Source organism: Stegostoma tigrinum, chromosome 16 (genome assembly GCF_030684315.1).
Source record: "Stegostoma tigrinum isolate sSteTig4 chromosome 16, sSteTig4.hap1, whole genome shotgun sequence".
NCBI classification, from domain to species: domain Eukaryota; kingdom Metazoa; phylum Chordata; class Chondrichthyes; order Orectolobiformes; family Stegostomatidae; genus Stegostoma; species Stegostoma tigrinum.
The window spans coordinates 11,710,958-11,732,418 of record NC_081369.1 but is presented as its reverse complement, the minus strand read 5'-3'; the positions used below and the strand labels follow the sequence as shown (position 1 = coordinate 11,732,418).

The 21,461-nt window shown below is 40.6% G+C and overlaps 1 protein-coding gene across 5 annotated transcripts in view; it reads left to right on the top strand.

The window, feature by feature from the left end:
• The window catches only part of wdr59 (WD repeat domain 59), a 78,728-nt gene that overhangs the window by 10,823 nt on the left and 46,444 nt on the right, over positions 1 to 21,461 (top strand). For all 5 annotated transcript variants that reach the window (XR_009446771.1, XR_007249087.1, XM_048546432.2 and 2 more), the window contains exons 4-16: positions 659 to 744; positions 3,000 to 3,080; positions 5,230 to 5,267; positions 7,825 to 7,913; positions 9,141 to 9,257; positions 9,354 to 9,431; positions 11,117 to 11,276; positions 13,663 to 13,742; positions 14,648 to 14,783; positions 16,129 to 16,256; positions 17,235 to 17,399; positions 18,713 to 18,808; positions 20,924 to 21,089. Coding sequence is in view for 3 of the 5 variants with exons in the window: in XM_048546432.2 (XP_048402389.1) it covers positions 659 to 744; positions 3,000 to 3,080; positions 5,230 to 5,267; positions 7,825 to 7,913; positions 9,141 to 9,257; positions 9,354 to 9,431; positions 11,117 to 11,276; positions 13,663 to 13,742; positions 14,648 to 14,783; positions 16,129 to 16,256; positions 17,235 to 17,399; positions 18,713 to 18,808; positions 20,924 to 21,089 (1,420 nt within the window). In the remaining 2 variants the exon portion in view is untranslated. The remainder of the gene's footprint in view (positions 1 to 658; positions 745 to 2,999; positions 3,081 to 5,229; positions 5,268 to 7,824; positions 7,914 to 9,140; positions 9,258 to 9,353; positions 9,432 to 11,116; positions 11,277 to 13,662; positions 13,743 to 14,647; positions 14,784 to 16,128; positions 16,257 to 17,234; positions 17,400 to 18,712; positions 18,809 to 20,923; positions 21,090 to 21,461) is intronic.

Below are 21,461 nucleotides of genomic sequence, written 5' to 3'. Positions count from 1 at the left end.
AAGTTGCTAAATTTTTATTGGCCATGTTGAAAAGAATGTGTTATTTTCTCTTTCTAAATTTTAGTAGCGGAAAGATAAAACGTACTTAGAAAGAAAATACAATTGGCGGTCCATTGTTGGGTTCACAAATAGTGGTCATGTGTAGATTTTGGAAATCCAGGTAAAGACAAATGTTTTTTGCTGATAATGTCATATGCTAGACAGACCTATGTGTTTACTTCTGGACTTACTTAATGTACTATTTCATTTAACATGGGGATTGTGGTACTTTTGCTATAGAATGAAGTGTAGCAGTTGCTCGGGTGTCTGAGCTGTGACCTTGTATTCACTTGCCTTTTTGGTTGAAGCATTTGAGAGTGATGCTATAACTATAATTCCATTATTTCAGTCCGTCTGTCAGATTCACTGCCCCAATTTAGCTTCACATTTGCTACTTTTGGTGTTGGCATACCCTCTAATGTTTTTAGGTAGAACACACATGCAAATGGATAATTTAAATTTACCTGGTGTTTTCAAATTAAACATCAATATCAATCAGCAAGGCATGGACACTTATTGGGGGCAGAGTGACAATACAATGATTCAGCTGACTGAGATGGTATGGTGATGCAGGTCCTGTTTCGCAACTATTGAGATCATATTTGGATGTGTATTTCAGTGTAACCAGCGAGTGGACCTGTACAAATGGCATGATGGAAATGGGGAGATCCACACTTCACTACAGGGTCATACTCGTGTTATAAGGTATTTTGTATAGAATTGTATCTCAGCATAAGTAATATGAATACGTTATGATGTCTTTCTTCTCAGTATTACAAATAATATTGGATAAATAACTCAATTTGAAACGAATCAATTGCTCAAACCCAGCACCAGGTTGCACTGAGACTCTGGAAAGAGAGCAGAGCTCAGAACTCTCTTACTTACCTTCTGTTCTTTTATTCCATTCAGTCAGACTACTTCTTGGCCATCATCTTGAATGTTTGACCAATATTTAAACTTGAAAGTGTTTTTTTCTCTCATTCCTGCAACAGTCATGTCTCTTGGTTCTCTGGAGCTCCCATTTTAGGTGCTTAGTCTTCAGATTTGATGACACTTTGTATGCATCATGGTCACTTTAGCCTACAAGTGCTCAGCTCTTATCTATTTCATTTTTTTTTTGGAAAGTTGTCATAAAACACATTTGAGAGGTACTTGAATCTGTCAGCTGCTCAGTTTCTGAGAGTCACATGAGAATGAACCTTAATTTATATGATTGTGAAATTGGAGGACATTGTCATATTAAAGTGCCCTGTTATTTTACGATGACTAATTACCAGGACCACTTCTTTCCATCACTCTAAGTAAGTTAGGGCTCCTCCGATTGACCAACTGATAGGGATCTTATGCTTCCAATCATCTGAAACAAATTCCTGACTTGTGTACATCTTCCTTTGATGTCTGTCCACCTGATTGGACTGTAGGCACTTGGTTCCATTCTTAATGGTCTAAATCAGAGCTAAGGAATTGTCATCAGTGGCTTATTTTCTGGTGTCTCCAAGAATTTTTCTTTAGACCCCTTCTACATTCTGCTCTTTGGTGCTATCAACCAAGAACGTGCCAGTCTCTACATGTGTAAAGATGAGATCTGTGTCACCACAACCCCTTGAATAGAAATGAGCAGATATTTCCTCTAATTACATTTTTGGGAAGACTGAGCCCATAATCTTGGGTCCCTGCCAGAGGGTCTGGTCCCTTACCCCAGTTTCTTCTACTTGCCAACTGTCTGAGACTGAACCAGATTTTTGGTTTGTAGATGAGTTTTTAAACACATAGTCCATGCTCAGACTTTCAGACTTTGATGTCATCCATCTGCTGCCTTGCCTTCGCTCTTCTGTTGCTAAAATACTCATCATATCTTTTCTTTATTTCCCACAATTTGGGCGTTGCTGGTCAGGCCAGCTTTTGTTGCCCATCTCTGTTACCTTTGAGTTGGCCTGTCTGCCATTTCAGTGGGCATTTAATATTGCAGTGGGCCTTGAGTCACATATCAATGAGCTGAGTGTGTTTTTACAATAATCAGTGGTTGTCACATTCACCAGTGCTGACACATAGTTTACATTTCAAATTTCTTAACTGAATTAAGATTCCATCAGTAACCAAAGTGGTATCTGCACTTATGCATTATCCTGGGTCTTTGGATTCTTTGTCCAGTAATGATATCAGTATGCCACGATCTTCCCTTGACTTTTAAGGTGCGTGAATTTATTTGAATAACATTCAACTGTGTAAATTTGAGGTCAATCAAACTTGACCTCAAACTCCATTTAGCTCTGCGCTGACTGCTGTATCCTAGCTCCTGATTAAACAGTACTTCAGTTTTAAAATTCTCATCTTTGATTGCAGTTTTGTCCACATCTTGATCTTTCGAATTCCAATCACCCCTAGCCCTACAACTCCTGATATGTCTGAGCTGTGTTCGCAGCCTCTTGAGCATCCTATCTGTTAATCACTTCACTGAGGGTTTCGTCTCTGCCTAAACCCTAATCTCTAGAATTCCCTGCTCAAACCTCTCCACCTCTTCAGTTTGTATTGTTCTTCCCAGGCACTCATTGAAACGTCTGGGCTTTTTGCCTCAATGTTGAGTTGTGACACTGTTATATTTTCTCTGACATGGTCTCTGTGGAACATTTTGGGATGTTTTATTATGTTCAAGGTACTCCATCAATATAGGTTACTTTGCAACCTGGGTGTTCAGGTAGTGATGAGAAAGGGCTATTCTCTTAGCATGGAATGAACATTATGTGTGAAGCAGAGTCATGAATTGAGTGATTTGCCTGCTTCCAGAAGTAGTCTGCAACTGTGCTGAATGCAATTTTGATTGAATTCTGTATATCGGTTTGAAGTTACCCGCTTGGATGCATGTAGGATTATTCTGTTTTCCACTGCTAGAGTTTTCTATTTGGTCAGTGAACATGCACATGATCTGTTAAATTTTTCTCTTCTTGCCCTTGATTTAGTGATTTGGAGTGGTCGTTCTTTGAACCGGAGCTGCTTGGGACGAGCTCTGTTGACACATACATCTATATTTGGGATATAAAGTAAGTCCAGGGGTTTGGGCTGGGAGTGTTTGATGTGTGATAAGTGTGAATGAAAATTTACAAAAGGGTGTCAGAAAAAAGATAAGTATTTTTCTATACCTTGTAAATCACGAGCCTATAAACTAAGGAAAAACGTTTTGCTGAATTTGGTGCAAGAGGTATTAGTGCATTCACACAACTGTACTTAGAATTCCAGTTAATTCATTGTGGCAAAAACATTTCAGGGTGTTTCTGAGGGAAACATGAACTGTTGCGTTGTAAATATTATAATATGTAATTGGCCTGCCCACTGGAAGCGACTAGAGGTTGCATACCTTCTTATTGGCAGGTTAAGGATCAAATTCTTATTCTGTAATCAACCAACACAGAAGGAAGGCATTTGATCTAAATTTTTTGAAGCAGTTTTCCAATTAAACCAACGCCTCTGCTCTTTCCCAAAAACCTACAGCTTTTCATGTTTTAGTCGTAGGTATTGTTCATCTTTTTTGCCAGCTTGGAAATTGATTCAAGGTTCATCTCAGTAAATTAATTCATTACATGCGAGTATTATAAATATTCAACATGGTACTTAGTTACGAGTACCACAAGGATCTGTTCTGGGTCCTCTTCTATTTGTGATTATTGTAAATGATTTGGATGAAGGAGTGGAAGGGTGGATTAGCAAGTTCGCAGACGATAGGAAGGTGGGTCATGTTGTGGACAGTGCAGAGGGCTGTTCCAGGTTACAAAGGGACAATTGATAGGATGCAAAGCTGGGCTGAGAAGTGGCAGATGGAGTTTAACCCTGAAAAGTGTGAGGTGATTCATTTTGGAAGGACAAACTTGAAAGCAGAATACAGGGTTAACAGAAAGATTCTTGGTAGTGTGGAGGAGCAGAGGGATGTTAGGGTTCATATTTACAGCTCCCTGAAAGCTGCCACCCAGGTGGATAGAATTGTCAAGGCGTATAATGTGTTAGCTTTCATTAATAGAGGGATTGAGTTCAAAAGCTGTGAAGTTATGTTCCAGCTATGCAAAAGCCTGGTTTGGCCACATCTGGAGCAGTGCATCCAGCTCTGGCTGTCTTATTACAGGAAAGATGTGGAAGCATTGGAAAAGGTGCAGAGGAGATTTACCAGGATGTTGCCTGGAATGAAGGGAAGGCCTTACGAGGAAAAGTTGAGAGAGTTAGGGCTTCTGTTTTTAGAACCACGAAGGATGACAGGTGACTTGATAGAGGTGTACAAAATAATCAGAGGTATAGAGTAGACAGTCAGAGACTTTTTCCTGGGGGGAGGTAGCTATTATGCGGGGCCGTAGTTTTAAAGTGAGTGGAGGTAGATACTCAGAGAGTGGTAGAGGTGTGGAATGCATTGCTGGAGCAGATAGTGGGGTCGACCTCATTAGGGCCGTTTAAGCAGCTATTAGATAGGTGTGTGGATGATAGTATAACGTTGGGGTGGAGCTTAGATAGACCTTAGAATTAGGGCAAAAGTTCAGCACAACATCGTGGGCCCAAGGGCCTGTACTATGCTGTACTGCTCAGTGTTATGCATTCTAGTACTGTTTTACAAGTTAAATTCCATGAGAGTTGAGATCATTCTCGGTTTCTGGGATAGCATCGATACATAGATGTTTGAACTGCTGTCTTAATCTGCAAGTGCGAGTTCTTTCTATGAATGGAAAAATCCTTGAAGAGTTACCCATGCTTGAGAAGCTGGCTGATGTAATCACGTTTGAACCCTATTGTAAATGGGCTTGGCTTACTTAACTTAGTGCCATGACCACTAGCATGCATGGAAGCCCGAAATCAACAAGGCGCCAAGTAGGTATTAACCCATTCACAACTTGTGTTCTTCGATCCGGTCCTCTTGACATATCTACATTTGTTGTGCTGATCATCCAGAAGAAACATTTTGTGAAAGTCATTGGGCAAATGCATTTCTTAGACTCATTGTCAGATGAGTGAGATTTGGAGTTTTTTAATTATAATGATGAATTTTTGTGTACAACAAAAGTGAGATAACTGTTGGCATAAAATGGGAACTTGAGTTTCTTATTTGCTTTTTTCTTGGAGGCTTGCACGTACGTACCATCAATTTAAAACTGACTTCATATTAAGTGTTACTGAGGTTAAGTTCCCCTTACCCAGTTTATTTCCCTTTTTTAGGGACACACGGAAGCCATCAGTGTCTCTATCTGCTGTAGGTGAGTAGTGTCTGTAATTGAAATAACCAAAGTGGCAGTGAAATTTGTTAAAGTTTTCAGGTGCTGCTACAACTGGAGCTCACTCTTGTTCTCTTCAAGGTTAATTTAGGTCAAGTTCACTGGATTGATATTCCATGTGAGGTGAAACTGAGATTTCACTAAATCGTTTAGCATTCATGAAACTGGTGAAGGACATTGTTTACCTTGGAGCTCTTTTTGCCCCCCCCCCCCCCCCCCCCCACGCGCTCTCTCACGCGCTCTCTCACGCGCTCTCTCACGCGCTCTCTCACGCGCTCTCTCACGCGCTCTCTCACGCGCTCTCTCACGCGCTCTTTCACTCTCTCTGTGTGTCTCTCTCTCCCCCTCTCTGTGTGTCTCTCTCTCCCCCTCTCTGTGTGTCTCTCTCTCCCTCTCTCTGTGTCTCTCTCTCCCTCTCTCTGTGTCTCTCTCTCCCTCTCTCTGTGTGTCTCTCTCTCCCTCTCTCTCTCTCTCTCTCTCTCTGTGTCTCTCTCTCTCTGTGTCTCTCTCTCTCTGTGTCTCTCTGTCTCTGTGTCTCTCTGTCTCTGTCTCTGTCTCTCTCTCTCTGTGTCTGTCTCTCTCTCTCTCTCTCTCTCTCTTTCCCTCTCTCTCTCTGTGTCTGTCTCTCTCTCTCTGTGTCTCTCTCTCTGTGTCTCTCTCTCTGTGTCTCTCTCTCTGTGTCTCTCTCTCTGTGTCTCTCTCTGTGTCTCTCTCTCTCTGTGTCTCTCTCTCTCTCTCTCTCTCTCTCTCTCCCCCCCTCTCTCCCTCTCTATGTCTCTCTCCGTCTCTCTCTGTGTGTCTCTCTCTCTCCCTCTGTGTGTGTGTCTCTCTCTCTCTCTCTCTCTCTCTCTCTCTCTCTCTGTGTCTCTCTCTCTCTCTGTGTCTCTCTGTCTCTCTCTCTCTCTCTCTCTCTCTGTGTCTGTCTCTCTCTCTCTCTCTCTGTCTCTCTCTCTCTCCCTCTCTATGTCTCTCTCCGTCTCTCTGTGTCTCTCTCTCTCCTTCTCTGTTTGTGTGTCTCTCTCTCTCTCTCCCTCTCTGTTTGTGTGTGTCTCTCTCTCTCTCTCCCCCTCTCTCTCTCTCTCCGTCGCTCTGTGTGTCTCTCTGTCTTTCTCTCTCTCTCTGTCTCTCTGTCTCTCTCTCTCTCTCTCTCTCTCTCTCTCTCTCTCTCTCTCTCTCTCTCCCCCCCGTATGTTTCTCTCTCTCTTTCTTTCTCTCTCTCTCTCTGTCTCTCTCTGTCTCTCTCTCTCTCTCTCTCCCCCCCCTGTATGTTTCTCTCTTTCTCTCTCTCTCTCTGTGTCTGTGTCTCTCTCTCTCTCTCTCTCTCTCTCTCTCTCTCTCTCTCTCTCTCTCTCTCTCTCTGTGTCTGTGTCCGTCTCTCTCTCTCTCCCTCTCTGTTTGTGTCTCTCCCCCTCTCTCTCCCTCTCTGTTTGTGTCTCTCCCCCTCTCTCCCCCTCTCTCCCCCTCTCTCCCCCTCCCCCCCCTCCCCCCCTCCCCCTCTCTCCCCCTCTCTCCCCCTCTCTCCCCCTCTCTCCCCCTCTCTCCCCCTCTCTCCCCCTCTCTCCCCCTCTCTCCCCCTCTCTCCCCCTCTCTCCCCCTCTCTCCCCCTCTCTCCCCCTCTCTCCCCCTCTCTCCCCCTCTCTCCCCCTCTCTCCCCCTCTCTCCCCCTCTCTCCCCCTCTCTCCCCCTCTCTCCCCCTCTCTCCCCCTCTCTCCCCCTCTCTCCCCGTCTCTCCCCGTCTCTCCCCGTCTCTCCCCGTCTCTCCCCGTCTCTCCCCGTCTCTCCCCGTCTCTCCCCGTCTCTCCCCGTCTCTCCCCGTCTCTCCCCGTCTCTCCCCGTCTCTCCCCGTCTCTCCCCGTCTCTCTCTCTCTCTCTCCCCCCCCCCTCGTATGTTTCTCTCTTTCTTTCTCTCTCTCTTCCCCCACCCCATTCTATCTCTTTCCCCCACTGCCTGTATCTCTCACTTGACCCTCTCCCTGTCTCCCCTGTGCACTCTCAGTCGCTGGCCCTGCAACTAATGTACCTATTTGTAACAAATCAATACAATGAATAGCCTTGCTTTTATTGTATTTCTGTGTTTAAAGAGCACACTACCCGTGAAATTAACTATTAAGTTACAAAGACCAAGACCTTCCAGTCACCAAACATGTAGGTGAATTACACAAATAAACTAAACAGTGGTAAACCTGTAGGTCCCGATTGCACAATGTGATGTGTGTTGTGTACAAAAGTTGAATGATACAGCAAAGAGGTTTACAAAGTTCCTTGTGTTTCCTTATGAGACTCCGGTAGCACACCTTTCCACTGAATAATTGATAGCACCAGTGAAAAGATCCTTAAGATCAGTTGTTTTAACATAATATAGCTGTTGCGCCGTGTGAGCCTGGTCCAAATGGAAACATTTTCCATGACTTTACAAGATTAATGCGTTCATTTCTGCATTATCCCAAGGGAATTAAGCAAGATTGCTATAGGGAACCTGTTGTAATTTGTGTTACACAATTGTCCTCTTTACACTTCATCTCTTTTCCATATTGTGCAGCGGGAGCCTCTCAGGTGAAATGGAACAAAAAGAACCCTTGCTGCTTAGCAACAAGCCATGATGGAGATGTGAGAATCTGGGACAAACGGGTGAGTTTTTAAAAATTGTTATTCCTCATGGGATTTGGGAATGGCTGACATGGTTCACATTAGTGAACCAAGCAGGTTTTTACAATGATCAGTGATGGTTTCATGTTCCTATAGCTTTCAAGCACTGACAGATTTATTAAAAGAAAACACTTAAGATTCCGGAAGTTATTTTTTACTTAATCTTTTCAAAGCCAATTGAGCTTGGTCCCTTTCCTAATGAGTTGGAAGAGAACCATGCAATCATGGAAAACAAGGATCTCGGCTTAGTAAGGACAGAGGGTTTTTGGATGTAATTTCAACTATGAAATTTGTAACTGCTTTACCTTGAAATATCTGGGAACTCAAGTAAAAATTGTTATGCTTTTCTTTGTATGTCTCGTGTTTAGTTGGTAAATTGTTGGCTTCGCTATTTCTTGTAAGAAAAGAAAACATAGCAGGGCATAAATCATTCCCCCGCCTCCCCTCATTACATTGTAGAGTTCAGATCAAGGTGGTTTCTCCAACCTTTTGGGGAATAAATAATTGCAGGCAAAGAGAACCAAGGAAGTACACCTTCTAAGAGTGACAACTATGAATACCAAGTTAAAAGATGTAATACTTAATCTGAACAGTTCAGTGGCCTAAGATGGCTGAATTAATCTAAAATGTAATGTATTTTAATGATTTGAATACTGTACAAATATTAACCAGATGTTGTGTGCTGACTTTCTTGTTCCTCAGCTTGTGCCAAGCGATATTTTAAATGTACTTGAGGGCAAACAAAGTTAGTGTTTAATGCCTCATCTGATACAGTTCCTCCAGTTGTGTTTAGTCTCTTGATATAGGATCGGAGTGTCAGCCTGGATTTTGTGTTCAGGTTTCTGTTAAGAACATTACCAGTTAAGCAGTGGCTGACTTAAATAAGGAAGATGTTATTCTGTTAGACTAGAAGCCGTTGAGGTTGAATTGATAATAGATTAAAATCTGAAAATAACATCAGGACTGAATGTGCTTCTGTAATAGACAGGTTTAACCTCAATGGGTGGGTCTCATCTACCTTCCTATAAATGGAAAGTAAGGCATGCACGTTAGCTTCTTCAAAGCACAAAAGTAACTGGGAGATGCTGTTGCTGTGAAGAGAGATGGTAAGACTTAGCGAAGGTTTTTGCCTTAAGGTAGAGGTAATTGTCAAAGATAATTTAAATATTTTAACATAAGACCTCTGCAAAATCTTTCCTTTTTTCCCAGAAACCTAATACAGCAGTGGAATATATTGCTGCTCACTTGTCAAAGATCCATGGACTGGACTGGCACCCGGAGAATGAACACATCTTTGCTACATCAAGCCAGGACAACTCCGTCAGAGTAAGTAATAGACCCTAAACACAATTGGTTTATATCTGATCTGTCTTCAGAGGAATCTATTCAAGAGGAATTCATATTTCTTCTTCTGGTTTCTAGTTCTGGGATTACAGACAACCAAGGAAATATCTAAATATTCTGTCATGTCAAGTTCCAGTGTGGAAGGCCCGGTACACAGTAAGCAGCTTTTCTGTTTGATGTTGATGGGTTGCTGTCCATGGAAAACTGGTTTTCTTCTCTGATCTCCTATTTCAAATTCATATTAACTGTATCTAGTTTTCAATATTAAACACATTGATGAACTTAATCAAAATTTTGAACAATAGGGAGCGAGAGAGGACTGCCTGTTCGTATGGATTGTAACACAGGAGAAATTAACTGGAATGTTTAATAGAATTTTATGATCTGCATCTGTTTTTCTTCCTGCATTTCTTCCTGATTGCACAAGAATTGAATACTTGTCTGTTGCATCCCATTGGGAAGATGCTCTGATTCTCAATCCTATAGTTCAGTTACGACAAAAGTTAGTGATTTCATAAAAGCAGACACAGTCCCCAGTCTAGACCAGTCCAGACAGTTTCATAGAGCGTCTGTGCTCTGTACGTGACAAACAACAACACCTTCGGTTACTAACCATTTTAATCCCCCTCCCACTCCCCAGGTGACATGTCTGTCCTAGGTCTCCTCCAATGTCATAATGACACCGCCCGCAAACTGGAGGAGCAACACTTCATATTCCGCCTTGGGAGCCTACAGCCCAATGGCCTAAACGTGGAATTCACCAGTTTTAAAATGTCCCCACCCCCAGCCTCATTCCACGCCCTAGCCTCCCTCTTGTCGCCACCTTGACCTGACACAACCTGCCCATCTTCTCTCCCACCTGACTACCCCATCACTCCCTACCTGCACTCACCTATCACCATCCGACCTGCCTTCCCCAGCCCCACCCCTCCCCTCTCTATTTCCCAGCTCTCTTCCCCCTCCCTGTTTCTGCAGAAGGGTCTGGACCTGAAATGTCAACTTTCCTGCTCCTCTGATGCTGCCTAACCTCCTGTGTTCCTCCAGCTCCATTTGGTGTTGCTCCAGTCCACCTGTTTTTGTTTGGAATCAAGTTAACAGAAGGCAATGACCAGATTCCTGTACTTAAAGAAGAATGACTTTGTTTGTTTGTTTCTTACAAAGAAGTTATCTACCTTCTCAAATAAACAGCTGTGTCTTCATTGTTAAGGTCTAACCAACCCCTTTCATTTGGGCATCATGTCATCTACAAACAACTTAGCTCAGAGCTTGAAAGTTCAGGAGGATGAACACTACACAGAATTTTAAGTATCTTGTTTATAAAACTGAAGCAATTCCTTCCATAAACCTAGGTTTTAAAACAGTCCAATGTCCATTTGAGTTCATACACAAAAATACAGAAATAAAATGGTATAGTCTTTAGAAATGCCAGTGTTTGGGTACTTGATGCTATATCAGCTGTGACTAACTTTATTGTCTTTCTGATCTTTCCTGGTAAGCACTTAGCTTCTACTTAACTACTTCCATTCAGAGCACAGTATGAAATCCAAATACATGTCTTAGCAAAATTGGCACAGTAGTTTGTTCTACCACGTAATAGGTTACTTGGGAATGTTCTACCTAAATCTGGAAAGTATGCACTGATAGAAGTAAGATTGATTAGTTGAAGTACTTCTTTGACTACTTGATATTGAACAATGTTTTTGGTTTCTCTTATTACTCTGAAATAGATGCTTCCATCATTTGTCAATATAAACACTCGGCCTGATATTTTCCTTCAGGAATAAACTTTAATTTGCCAGGTTATTATAACTTTCTGTATAATTTTTTCCTGTCTTTGACAGCCGTTTAGCAATGGCTTAGTGACGGTGATGGTTCCCCAGTTACGTCGTGGTGAAAATAGTCTCCTTCTGTGGAATGTTTTAGACTTAAATGTCCCAGTTCATACTTTCGTTGGACATGATGACGTAGTGCTAGAATTTCATTGGCGAAAACAGAGGGAAGGTAAGATGCCCGAAATGGGAACAAGTGGGCAACAGTCTTAATCCTAAAGTGAGATCCAGTTAGATGTGTGACCTGTAAGATGTCTTTGAATTCTGAGAAGAAAGGGCTATGTGAATAACAGCCACAGTTGCTCCTGGTTTTTAACACCTGAGCAAGATTATCAAACCCATTGATTAACAGGATGAAAAGCGCCAAGAGGTACACAGGCCAGAAGTGAATCAAGCTGGACAGGACAGAAGAGGTTTTGACGAGGCTAGTGTGGCTAACCATAATCAAAGACTACAAAGAGGAGGGACTTGATCTAGTAGTCACAGTCATAGTTGTTCATAATTTTACCTCTGTCAGAAACCTGACAGAGTAATTCAAAGAGGTGTCTGCAGGAGGATAAGCATGAATCTGGGAGACAACATATTTGAGGGTCTGAGAGGAAAGTGCTGATAGCGTGCAAGAACAGAAATTAAATCTAATCTCAAAACCTATTGGATAAACTTTAATGGAGATTGTTCCACTGCTACTGGGTTGTTCTTTGACAATGATTGGACACCAATCAGATAACTTGTCAGACTTAATTGCCTTTGGCCTCCACAGCTTAAAACAAAATCAGCAACCTGTTGATGGTCAAATTTCGGGCTCCTAAAGTCAGCCAATTCACAAATATTTTCACACGCAGCTTGAACAAAGTACCAGGGTTAACACCACACAGAATGAGTTTCAGTAACTTTTTTGAAGTGTAATCATTCCTTCCATAGTCCTTTGCTGTAAACCAGTCCTTTCCCCAGTTCAGTCATTAATCAAAAATAAAATAACTTAAACTGATAATGATCTTTACACTATCTGTTGATTCTCCTGAAAGTCGATCTGCTCTAGAGGCATAATCTCGTTTCTTGAAGTGAAATATCGTTCAAAGCTATTATGGGTAGTCAAACCTAATTTATTTCTTATCAATCATTTGGCAATGTTCATATGGGATAGAGAAGTGTTTGAACCTCTTCTGCATGGTAGCTGAGTGGTTAGTACTGCTGCCTCACAGCCCAGGGACCTGGGTTTGACTCTGCCCTGCAGCAATTGTCTGTGTGGAGTTTGTGCATTGCTCCCATGTCTGAGTGGGTTTCCTCTGGGTCCTCATGTTTCTTCCCATGGTCCAGAGATGTGCAAGTTAGATGAATTGGCCAAGCTAAATTACCTGTAGTGGCCATGGATGTGCAGGCCAGGTGGATTAGCCATGGGAAATGTGGAGTTACAGGGCTACGGTGGGGAGGGCTGCTGTTTGGCAGGTCGCTGTGGACTGAATGGTCTGAATGCCCTTCTTTCACACTAGGGTTTCTCTGACTTCATTTAGTGGCTAGTGCTGAAGTTCTTCAGAATCTCAGAAATTGCGTTTTCTGTAATTATCAATTTGCTGCTCTATCATCTGTGTACAAAAGCTTAAATTTCTTCGATGGAAGTCTGGTACTGATGATTTTTGTTGCATTAGTTGATAGGCATTTAAAGTTGTTGATCATTTTCTTGAATTAAATAATGATTGTTTTGATTTTGATCTTGTATACACCCTTCTTGTTGACTTTCTGTTGTGAAGTTGTTTCAATGCCAAAACTGAAAGCTATTGGAAACTTGTGCTGTTTTAAATGCCAAGTTTGGCTTTGCTTTACCAAAGGTGTGGCTTTAGGGATTTGAAGAAAGATGTTCCTTTTCCAAGTAGGCTGAATGATTTCCACAAGATCCGTAGGTTCAAATGTTCTCAAAATGGTTTCAATCAGTGATATTCATTTTTTTTGAGGGTGTGAAAGGAGGCTGTTTTAAAAACAGAAATTTATGGAAAAACTGAGCAGGTCTGGCTGCATGTGTGGAGAGAAATTAGAGTCCATGTTTCAGGATTAGTGTTGTTGTTCCTTGTGCCGATATTTTCTGCGTCTGAGATATTTTCATAGTAAATTTAACACCATGTGATCAGAGTCATGTCCTATTTCTTTGTCTCTAATACTGCAATTTAACAATTGAACTTGAAAAACTTCTTAATTACTGAAGAAAATTTGCATTTCTCACCCAAATTATTGACATAATAAATTAGTGTCATTAGGTTGATTTTGAGTCACTGACTGAATTCATTGGTCTTTTCAGAATCTTCAGTCTATTGACATTGAATTTCCTGTGCAGTATTGTGTTGCTGCTGTTGCTTTTGGGCTAGGTTGGTGGAGATAATCACATAGATAGGAGGAGCTCATGACTGATACATCAGCCACTTTCATGATATGGGTGATGTAAATATTCCTGTCGCTCCTTAACTGAGACAGTGACATAGACGAGCAGTTGCAAATATCTGGAGTGTATGTGTGTTGTCTTGTAATTGGAGTCTGGTAGCATTCTAAATCTGGCTTCTTTTTTGCAGAACTGAAGGACTATCAGTTGGTTACCTGGTCACGTGACCAGACATTACGAATGTGGCGGATTGATATGCAACTACAGCGGGTAAGTGTTTTTTGTTTGCTGAATGATTTGTTAACTGCTACAAGCTGTTCCAGTTATGACATCACCATTTGTGCATTAGGTCATTACCTTGAACTTTATGGGAAGATATCAGCTGGCTGCTGTCTCAGCGTGGTAACCTGTACATATGTAGTTTTTTAGAGAGCCAGGGTTATGCTAGGTTTTCATCAATGGTGACAAATTTTCTTCCTTCCTTATTCATTTTGCTTCTTTTATGCTTGACTGTGGGAGGAGAAAAACAAAAGGATAAATCCATATTGATGTTTAATTTTTTGTATGCAACTTTAAGGTGAGATTGACATGTTTGTAGGTAAACATAACTTTGGCACATCCCTTCAACTAAACATCTGAAGCCTGGGACTGGAATTGATACTGGTTATAATGCTAAAGTAAATTTTTATTTAGAAGCCTATTCTCTGATGCATTAGGCTACATTGCACAAAACTATTGCCCAAATTTGAATGTATCGGTTGAAGTAAGAAATTTGGAAGACGATGTTGATACCAGTTTGAAGAGAGCCTGAGCAAATAGGAAGAAGTGAATACCAGTCAAAGATCCTTTCTTCCGTTGTGGAAAAAGTGGATATTTATTGTCTGTTTTCTGATAAGCTGAGCAGAGATTGAACATGTTGAGGGAAAGGTGTGGCTAAGTTGTATTCCATTAGGGGAAGGTGGCATTGTGCAGGTAAGGCTGCTGTAGGTATCCTTTTATGGTCATTGCACTTTGAAGGATACATGTGTACTGTGTTTGAAATGGAGGAACAGAATGGTTTAGGAGGCAACAAGAGTGCAATACCTGTTACGTGGACATGTGATAATTTGGCTCTGGAATGGTTAACTTTTCCGTGCAACTGCAACACAAAGTTTTGATCGTCTGTTTTGTTTCAGCTTTGTGCAAATGACATGCTGGATGGCGATGAGTTAACTGATGGTGTTTCCCTGCTCCCAGAGGCAGATAAAGCTCTTCACTCACAGGACACTGAACCTCCCCCAACACTAAGTCATGTAAACGAAGAGGATGAAGGTAAAATTGTTATGAAGCTCAAAATGGAATTCTTTATAGTTTGACTGTGAGCCACTGCTTAAATAGTTGCAAAGTGGAGACTGCAAGACTAAATGTTAGTTTTGAAGCTTGTTTAAGGATGTTTGAGTGTGCGACAGGTGGCTGAAGTAGCAGAATTTGGGGGCTCAACTCTCCCCATCCAATCTCAGCTTGTATAGAATTTGTTAATTTGCCAAAATCTTACTCCAATGTGTTCTGACACAGCACGTTGTGGGAGTGATAATGCATGGCATTGGAAGTTGGGAAGGATATTTGCCTTTCTCTACATAAATCTAACCTGTAAGCAACCATTGGCAATCTCAAGGTCTGTGTCTACCAAGGGACTGCGAAAATTAGGGCAGAAATGCCAACTGTTTTCTTAGTTAATACTTGATTCAAATAGTTTGTGTCTGTTTTGTACAATGCACTTGTCTGCACAATCATACTATGGTGTGAGCATTTCACCGCATAGATGCCCAGAGTTCTGGCTACGTACCACCATAGCAGCATTATTACAATTGATAAAAATCACTTACCTTCACCCTCTACTTCAGTCACCATGAAGGCTCGGGCAGTGATTTATCTGATAGCACTGAGCACTGGAGCTGATGAGCTGCCCCTGGAAGGTTGAATTATAGTTAGTCTGGAGTCCTTTGGAATTTTATCTTATGACTGTGGAATTAAAATAGTGGGTGAAAACTATTTACCTCAGCACACACGGCGTAATTTTGACATTGTCCTGGTTTAACAGTGTTGATTCAGTGAATTTTGGCAGTTTTGAAATCGTGAAAGATGAATTAAAACAGTACTTTGACAAATACTGTATCTGGTACAGGTAATGATAAGCTGCAGTTTCTTTTTCCATACTTTGTGCTTTGATCATAATTCCAAAGTAACATATTTCAACTATGCAATTATTGTGAAAATATGTATATATTGGGCGATTGTTTTAGTTTACTGTAGTTGTGCTGTTTGTTTTAAGCTGAATAGTTCAGAATTGTCTACGATTTTGAGGAACTATTATGACCCATCTGTGATCTTGAGGTGGGGTGATTCCATATTGAGGCCTAGGTGCTGAATACTGATGTAAAGCATGCAGGCCATTCATGTAAAGGAATGCTTAAGTAGGTGTTATTCATTGCTCAGACTAAACCCTGTTTTACTAAGCAATCTAAGTACTGATTTGTCATACAGTCAATCCATCCTGCAGTGTACTTGATGAAATTTGTCTCCTATGCTTGTTGACAAGCAGTCTTCTTGATTTGATCAGGTATATTTCCTTTTCATGGTAAGTGCAGTTACCCTCTGCATGTTCTTTTTCTTCCAGTTTTAAGAGAGGATTTTCATAATCACGTCACAATCAGCTCCAAACCTGATTATCTTGGACTACCACAGACATTGCAACAAGAATTCTCGTTGGTTAATCTACAAATCCGCAATGTGATGGTTGATGAGGTTTGTGTGAATGCAGTGGATTATCATTGCAGTGGGTGGGCTCTTTTTTTTTTATCCATGCATGGAATGAGAGCGTCAGCAGCTAGGCCGGCATTTATTGCCCATTCCTAATTGCCCAGAGGGCAGTTAATAGTCAACCACATTGCTCTGGGTTGGGAGTTACATGTAGGCCAGACCAGGTAAGAATGGCAGTTTCCTTCCCTAAAGAGCGCTAGTGAATTTGCTGCCTTCCTTTCCTTCTCTCCGCCCTTGCCCGTTCTGGAGCAATCTTCTTGTCACCTAAGGTTCTAAGACATTCAACTATCATTGAATTCAACTATCTGGAAGAGATCATCAGTTACATTTGCTTCTTTTCCCTACTGTTCTGGTTAACAGTATACATTAATGGTACCAAAGGAATAAACCTGTAATGAAAACCGTTTGATAACTGTGGCTTTAAAGTCTTTTTCTCACAACAATACAACCTTGGCACACTATTTGCTGTTAAACCATATCCTACCATATAAGATGCCTGAAGTTACAGAAAAAGAAACTGGAGCCCGTTTGGTGGTTACAAATTAGAGGTTAGGTTTACAAGATCAGATAATGGGAATGTCAGTCTGAATTTAGAGAAATATTTTTCTTTCACAGGGCTCTATTTCCTCCCTTTGATGTGCATTGCTTCACAGTGATTCCTAATTAGGGTGATCGTTGTATTTTTGGCTAAACTTGATAGAAACAGTTTGCAATGAGAATTGATGCAATATAGCCTCAATGTACCTGTATTAAGGCTTAATTTAAGTTAATTTTGGACATCTTAAGAGCTGCAAAAAAATGTAAAGGATATTTTAACTGCAAACCTGGCACAAGATGAGTTTCATTTTTTACTGAGGGTAATGAAAATTCAATTCTCCAGAACATCTTCAGGATCATTGTGATTTTGATTATTGTTTCAACTGTACGACTGGTGCCAACAGTACTACATTCTGAATTGTATAGATGGATGCTGTAAATCGCAACTGCACAGTCTCGGTGCATTGTGGAAATCTCCGGGTGAAGATGGTTGTGATGTTTCCAGTACAGTATCCAAACAACGCTGCTCCCTCCTTCCAGTTCATTAACCCCACTACCATCAGCTCAAGCATGAGATCAAAACTTCTTAAGGTAAACTGACCATGTGTAAAAAAGAATTAATCATATGAGAACTGACTGTTGGATTCACATAGAATCTTTGATTGTCGTGTTTTGTCATGATACTGAAAATGAAGTATTTTCTTCTGTATAGTAACGAAGAACAAGAGTAGATCATTTGGCCCTTCAAGAAACTCCACATTAAGTATGATCATGACTGACCCCCTATATCAGTGCTACATTCCCGCTTTCTCCCATAGCACTTGATGTCTTTAAGATCTAAAATTTATCAACCTCCTTCTTGAATATATTGAGTGAAGAATTCAACAGGTTCACTACCTTTTGAATGAAGAATTTTTTTTTCTCAGCACATTCCTAAGTTGCCTGCCCCATACCCTAAGACTGCAACCTTTGATTCTTGACTTCCCCACCTGGGAAAACACCTCCCTGCATCTCGTCTGTCCAGCCTTGTTAGAATTCTTCATTTCAGTCCAATTCTTCATACTTCTAAACTTCAGTGCTTGCAGGACCTGTCAAATTAACCTCTCCTCATAGGACAGTCCAGGCATACCGGTGATGCCAGAACAAAATACTGTCAGCCTAGTAAACTTTGTTGCACTCCTTGAATGGTAAATATATCATTCTTTGCTAGGGAGGCCAGAACTACATGCAGTGCATTAGCTGTGGGTTCACTAAGGCTCTGTATAACTGCAGTAAGACATCTCCTCATCTGAATTCAAATTCCTCTCGTAATTGCCAGTATACCATCTACTTTGTGTATGGTTTAAATGAAATGTTATATTGTAGTTCCACCTGCTTGTTCTGCTGGATCAGATGAATAGACAAGAGCATGAGTTCTCCTGGTGACCAGGCCAACAAACCTCCTTCAGCCACTAATATGAGACAGATCAGTCAAATTTGTATCTCTGCTTTAGGTGGGATTATATGCAGAAAATAGTAACTGTTTACAGAGCAGTCATTGTACTTGAAAGTAATTCATCAGTGAAATGCTTTGTGATGTTTCTAGACAGATGGTAAGGTGTCATGTACATTTGTTTGATTTTTTTTGTGTGCGTGCCTAGTTTGAATTTTGATGATTGGTAATTATCGATTTACGTGTCATATGTTTGAGTAATTTGTGTGTTCTGTATCATGTATATTGTGTTTACCGTTTTGGTTGGGTTTGTTTGTACATTTATTTTTACCTATTTTTGCCTGTAATCAGTATGATGTGTTCATTGTGTGTGCTTGTGAATCTGCTTAATGGATTGAATTTCACAGATTTGTTGTCTATGATGTTTTTAGTGTGGTAGGACTTTTATTAAACCCTTTCACATTTGCTTCAGATTCTGAAGGACACATCCCTCCAGAAAGTGAAACGAAACCAGAGTTGCTTGGAACCTTGTTTGCGCCAGTTGGTGTCCAGCCTGGAGGCTGTTGTGGTAAGTGATTATTAACCCTCATTACTAGGCTGATATAATTCCAAGATGCTGTCATATTTAAAGGGAGCCATATGTGCGTGTTTAATAGCCATGTGATTGAGAAAACCTGCAGTCACATTTGATGTGTAAGTAACTTTCAAAATGATGCTATAATCTGTTTATACAATCTAGAGTGAATTTTGTTTTGAATTGACAATTAGGATCATAGAGTTGTTAAAAGAAGGAAGGCAGCTATTTGGCTCTTGTGTTCATGCTGACCCTCCTAAGGAACAGTCCATGTACCTGCCTTTAACCCATCCTCTTCCCATGTTGCTGCACATTCCACCTCATCAAACATTTGGATTAGAAGTTGGAAGGATTGCAATTGAAAATCCTGTCTTACAACTTATCATAAAGCATTGTCGTACAAAATTCTGAAGACTTTTGAAATAATATCAGGAAATGTATAGAGGATCAAGTATATCAGTAGAGAGAAAAATGGGTTAACTTTTCATGTCACTTGCCGTTCATCAGAACATTGTGTGATAGCCTTGTAATAGGTTTTCAGCACGTTCGAAGCAGAGATAGTGTGAGCATTGGGGTACAAAGAGAATATGGAGTGAAAGATTACAGAGATTCATTGACAGAAGGGATGGTAATGAAAGGAGGTGGAATTGAGACTGGAAACGAAAGAATAGTAAAATCATCAATAGATGAATAATGCTGTTTTGCTTATGAACAATGATCAGTGCTACTCTGTGCAATGTCTTTGGAGATTCATTCTCTGGAATTGTATGTAGTTAACACTTGTCATTTTAATTTGCAGGTTGTTTAGGTGAGTTTCTGTTTCTCTTTAGAGTATTGACGCTTCACTCACAGGAACTAAAAGTTAAATCCTCACCTAAATGGTGAGGTTCTTTTGTGGTTGAGTGTTGTCAGAAGGGAAAGTAACTTGATGATACTCAGCTGAATTTTAACACTTGTCTTTGGAGCCTTGGGAACCCCAAATCAGACCAAATATTAAAAATTGATTCCTTTTGTGGGGTTTCCTGTATCTGAACCATTGTATGCTTGCATTGTACTAAACTCAATGGTGCAACCCTGTAAATGAAAATCATTTAATAAGAGTAATCAAGTACCTTTTCAAAATTGAACATGATGGGACAGTGCCTGTTAGTGAACCTGCTTGCAGTTGTTTTCTGTTTGAAATTTATAATGTACATATATTTAGATCAGTTTATGCTTCACATCGTCAATCAAAGAGATCTGCTTGGAACAGACATTTCATTTTGGTAAGATGATATTCTGTTGCCATTCTTAATATTTTCCTATTAGTTAATGGAGAGATAGAAAACCAATTCGAGAACAATCAAATTCACTTAATTGCTGCCATAGTCTTAACCCACCTCCTTGCATCACCTGCACAGCAAACTGAACCAAGGACACATTAGGGAATTCATGTTAATAAAAATACTTGCTTGGTAAAATACATGTATTTAGTGTTCTTGTATGGTAGGTACTGCTTCTTTACAGATCTTAGTGGTATTTGATGAGTTAAGTTCTATTGATTAATATAATGGTTGACTTGAGAATTGATTATTACTTGAAAATAAATTGTCATGTGTAGGTCTTAGAGCATGACTCAAAATGAAACTGTGTTCTTGTCTCACCTGTGACTCAGTGGTAGTGCACTTCTGAAACAGGACCCACTCCAAAGATGACATAACATGATTGAGATTGTCTCCTGCAGTACTTGGAGATTGTTGCACACTTGAAGATGCTGTTTGGATGAGACTTTCGATCTTCGTGCCCTTTTAACATTCTTCTCTCAAATCAATCACCTCAATGTTAATATTTTGTCATTTTATTTATGGAGCCTTACAGATTAATTGCCATTTAGTTAGTGATATAGTAACATTTCTGAGAAACTTGGCAAGATGTGTGTAATTACAAGTTGTTTTCTTATTTTCAAATTGGATCTTTGCATAATTCAAATCTTCATTGACATCTGGTAAAAGTAAACTCATGCAGGTGGGTGTAATTCCATGTCAGACATCTGGGATATTACCTGTTAAAATGAAAGCTGTCACTTGTTATAGTTCATAACTTTTCATTTGACTTTGTTTGCTTTTCCAGAATCAAGATAACAGCGGCTCTGCTAACTCCCAGAATCCATTTGTCCTTGGAAATTCTGTCACACCTCCACTGCCAACTTTTCCACGAGTCACTAACACCTATGGTTCCTACCAGGATGCCAACATTCCCTTTCCTCGAACCTCTGGGGCTCGTTTCTGTGGAGCTGGTTAGTAAAACTTTAAGGCAAACATATCTCAGAAGTCACTGCCAATTCTGATAGTATTTCAGCGTTGGGTTAATTTTGTGCTGTCTAGTATTGATTGCCTGGACTTGTGAAGAATAGCTCCTAACTGTCACATAAGCAACACCTCGAGTGGACCAGGTAATTGCAAGAAAAGAATTCTCCTTATAAGATACAGGGTATAGATACAATGACCTGTGGTGCATTTACACTGAATGTAGTCAATATGCATCTATAAATAACTCTGCAGTTATGCATGAATTTTGTTTAGCTTGAAATCTAATTTGTGATGATCTGACACAATGGACTTACCAAGGTTTTGATAGCCAATTTAGTTCATAGGTACTGTAGATACAA